The sequence below is a fragment of the Pygoscelis adeliae genome, unplaced genomic scaffold (assembly GCF_000699105.1).
Source record: "Pygoscelis adeliae isolate BGI_AS28 unplaced genomic scaffold, ASM69910v1 Scaffold402, whole genome shotgun sequence".
Lineage (NCBI taxonomy): Eukaryota > Metazoa > Chordata > Aves > Sphenisciformes > Spheniscidae > Pygoscelis > Pygoscelis adeliae.
In genome coordinates this window covers 4157467-4161219 of record NW_008824411.1, presented here as the reverse complement: position 1 = coordinate 4161219, position 3753 = coordinate 4157467, and the positions used below count along the sequence as shown (strand labels likewise).

General features: G+C 63.0%; 1 protein-coding gene across 1 annotated transcript in view; it reads left to right on the top strand.

Annotated features, from left to right (window-relative positions):
• The first annotated feature begins 911 nt into the window (after positions 1 to 911).
• Positions 912 to 3753, top strand: part of DDR2 (discoidin domain receptor tyrosine kinase 2) — an 8443-nt gene continuing 5601 nt past the window's right edge. Inside the window, exons 1-4 of the mRNA XM_009320685.1 lie at positions 912 to 999; positions 2969 to 3071; positions 3218 to 3449; positions 3535 to 3682. Coding sequence (XP_009318960.1) covers positions 912 to 999; positions 2969 to 3071; positions 3218 to 3449; positions 3535 to 3682 — 571 coding nt within the window. The remainder of the gene's footprint in view (positions 1000 to 2968; positions 3072 to 3217; positions 3450 to 3534; positions 3683 to 3753) is intronic.

Genomic DNA, 3753 nt, shown 5'->3' with positions numbered 1-3753 from the left:
GGTGCGTGGGTGCAGCAGGAGCTGCTCGGGCTCTGGGGACTCCTGGCAGCCGAGGACTAGCAGGGCGATGGCCGCTGCCCCGCGAAGTGGCTGTGGCGACAGCGCTGACTCAGAGGGCAGGCATGTCCTGGGGCTGGGGCCGGGTGGGGGATCCCCTCGTGTCACGGGCTGCACCCGAGCCTCACTAGCTTCAGCCCTTTTGGTCCCCTTGCTGCAGCCTGAGCCCCATTGCCAGGATGCCCAGGTTCCATCCAGCCCCATCCCACGCTCCCCAGGAGGCAGCGGATGAAAGCTGGCTCCCATGCCCCCTGTCACACCTTTCTGTGTCATCCATGTCCCCGAGATCCGCTCTGCCGTGGAGAACTGTCACAGTAAATATGCCGTAAATCTCAGGCGATTATCTGCTATTATCTTTCCCGAGCCAGAAGGCAGGGAAACCGTGTGTTGCAACGTGCTATTATTTTGTTATATGACGGGGTTGTGCAATGTCTTGCTTTCAAAGGCATCTGAGGGCGGGTGGCCCAGCCGGACCCTTTCTGCCCATCGGTGGAGCTGGATGGCACTGGCCCTGAGCAGAGCCCCGGGATGTTCCTGTGGGTCCTGTGGCAGGCTCCAGGGATGCAGCAGGGCCATGTTACCTGCCTGTGCCGAGGCTGCGTTGGCACAGCACCATGATGCTGTGGCTCCCGGGGGGTGGTGGCAGAGAGGACGCTGGGACCCCTTTGACCACCATCACAGACATGAGGCATGGGGCTCTGCTCCTCCTCCAAGAATGAGGTGGGGACACAGGGTCTCGTGCAGGGGAAGCTCTGCCGTTCTCGGCCGGCCACCCCAAGCACGACTGGCATTCCCGCACAGCTCAGCTGCCTCGGCGTGACAAGTCCTGGCTCTGTCTCCGCAGGACTGCCGACATGCCGGCCCCCCCGAGACCAGCCCTGCTGCTGCTGCTGCTGCTGCTGCTGCACATCCCACAGGGTGCGAGAGCCCAGGTCAACCCAGGTAAGTGCGATGGGGACCAGGCGGCTGCAAGGGCCGCAAGGTGCGTTTCCCTGGGCTGTGCTCCTGCCAGGGCATCCGAGCTTGGGCTCACGTCGTCTCCACCGTCTCTGGGACTTTCCCATCTCTGGGAGCAGCGTGTGATGGCCTCTCAACCCCTGCCTGCCTGGGACACTCTGCTGTCCTGCATGCGGCTCAGCCACTGCCGGTGACCCAGAAAGCATCCTCCGTGTGCCATGGGTACCTGTCTTGGCACTGGCGGGCTGGCGGCACATTGGGGTACAGTCAAAGTGCTGCAGGCGGGGCATTGGGGTACAGGCAAAGTGCTGCAGCCGGAGCCCTGGGCTCTGAGTGGGGCCCTTCTCCACTGGGGCCTCATCGAGCCCATTCAGTTTTGAGGCTGCCACGTGCAGAAGGCAAGGCGCCGGGGTATTGTTTGCTGCCGCTGGGATGTGCTTTCTTTGGTGGTTTTGCAGCAAACCAAGGATGGCTTTAGTAAAGTGGCTTGACTAGGTGCCTGGCTTCTGCTCTGAAACCACAACACTGTGCCAGACGTCAACGAGAGAAACGTGTTTAAATGGTTGTTTCTGCAGGGCTCAGCCCCTTTCCTGCGCTGCAGGGATGGACACAAAGCCCAGTCTCCTTCAGCACATCACGGTTTCCCTGGGGCGTCCCTGTAACAAGTCCCTTCAAAGGCTTCTTCCATCCATGGGAAGAGTTTGCTCAGTCTCAGGGAAGAAATCCTGTTTCTTCTGCAGCCATCCAGGGCTGGCAGCTTTGCCTTTGCCTGGCCAGGATGGTTATTACCTAGGGCAAAGGAGCAGGGCTGGCTCCATGTTCGGCAAGAATTAAATGGGAATTCAGTGGGAGTTGCACTCTGCAGAGTATCACAAATGGGAGAGCTGGAGACAAGAAGAGATGCTCCCCACTGTGCCAATGCTCATGCTGAAGATATGCCCATCCCGCTGTCGAATGCAGGAGATGGCCCCTGTGGCGCAGGGACCCGGGGACGGGAGCCAGCTGCTGGGCGGCACCGCATGCTGGGACGCGGGCTCCTTGCTGGCGCAGCACTGGGCAAGCTGGAGGCCGTGGGGGCAGGAGGCAGCCCCGGCACTGCATCCTCGCCTGGGCCCTGCCACCTCGGTGCGGGTGTTTGCTCGGGGCGGCGTGCGGAGGGAGTGCTGTGGGCTGGAGACGGCGGCCAGACAGTAAACACGGCCAAACAAGCCGGCCTTTCAGCAGCTCTCTTGGCAGCCAGGTGTGAAAAAATATCTCCTGGGAAGCAGCGTGGATGCGGTGCCGGAGAAGCTGGTTGCCGCTCAGGGACGCAGCCTGCCCGCCACCCCGGGTACTTTTCCACTTGCAGCTGGGGCGGGAGCAGGGCTGGCAATGGGAGCTGCGGGGCCAGCGGGGAGGGCAAGTGCCTGCCTTTGTCACTTGTTCCCCCAGGCATGTGGGGGGAGCAGCAGGTGGCACGGCTGAGAACCGGTTGCTGTGGGTGGGTTTTTTGGGCAAGCAGCCTCTGGACCGAGCCTTCTGGGTGCCCCCAGAACAAGGAAGCGTGGGGACAGCAGTGCCAGCCCACGGGCTCTCCCTCCATCCCAGCTGAAATGCTTGCCAGCAGGGCTGAAGGGATCTCCAGGGACAGGGACTTGGTGCGTCCAGCAGCCCTTGGAGCGCTGTCTCTCCTTGCTCTCAGCTTCACTTCAAGCTGGGCTGGCATCCGTCTCTGGCTAGTGGCTCCATTTGCCTGGGCAAGTGTCTGCCTGTGCAGGACCGTCCCGTCATGCTTCAACCCTCCTCTGTAAGCTGGAGGGATGGAGAGTGCTGCGCCTGAGCTGCCTGGGCTGCAGTGCCCATGGCGCCGTGGATGTGCCCCAGCCCCGGCAGTGCCGTGCTGTATTTCGGCACGTATCTCAGCTGGGGAGGTGAGGAGGGATGCCCACTTAGCACCCCGCTGATCTCATTGCAGCGGTGTGCCGGTACCCTTTGGGAATGTCGGGCGGGCACATCCCCGATGAGGACATCTCGGCCTCCAGCCAGTGGTCTGAGTCCACAGCCGCCAAGTATGGACGGTAAGTGTGGGGACAGCTGGCAGGGTGGGTGTGGGGACCCTCCTGCGACAGCCACGGCAGGGTCTGGGCTGCCATGGAGGGGCAGAAAGGGGGCACAGAGATGGCTTCGGCTGCCTGCAAACTGCTCCTCCGCTCTGGGTTCGCAGGCTGGACTCAGAGGACGGCGATGGTGCCTGGTGCCCCGAAATCCCGGTGGAGCCCGATGACCTGAAGGAGTTCCTGCAGATCGACCTGCGCGCCCTGCACTTCATCACGCTGGTGGGCACCCAGGGGCGCCACGCTGGGGGCCACGGCAATGAGTTTGCCCCCATGTATAAGATCAACTACAGCCGGGACGGCACCCGCTGGATCTCCTGGAGGAACCGGCATGGGGAGCAGGTGAGGAGGTGGGTGGGGGCTGCAGGGGGAGGTGGGTGGAGGGCTGTGCCTGCCCCTCCCCACCACGCTTCTCTCTTCTCCCCAGGTGCTGGATGGAAACACCAACCCCTATGACATCGTCCTCAAGGACCTGGAGCCGCCCCTCATCGCCCGCTTCGTCCGCTTCATCCCCATCACCGACCACTCCATGAACGTCTGCCTGCGCGTAGAGCTGTACGGCTGCGTCTGGCTGGGTGGGTGGCATGATCCTGCGCCCTTCCCCGTGTCCCCAGAGCCCGGCTGTGGGGCGAGTGGGCTGGTGGGG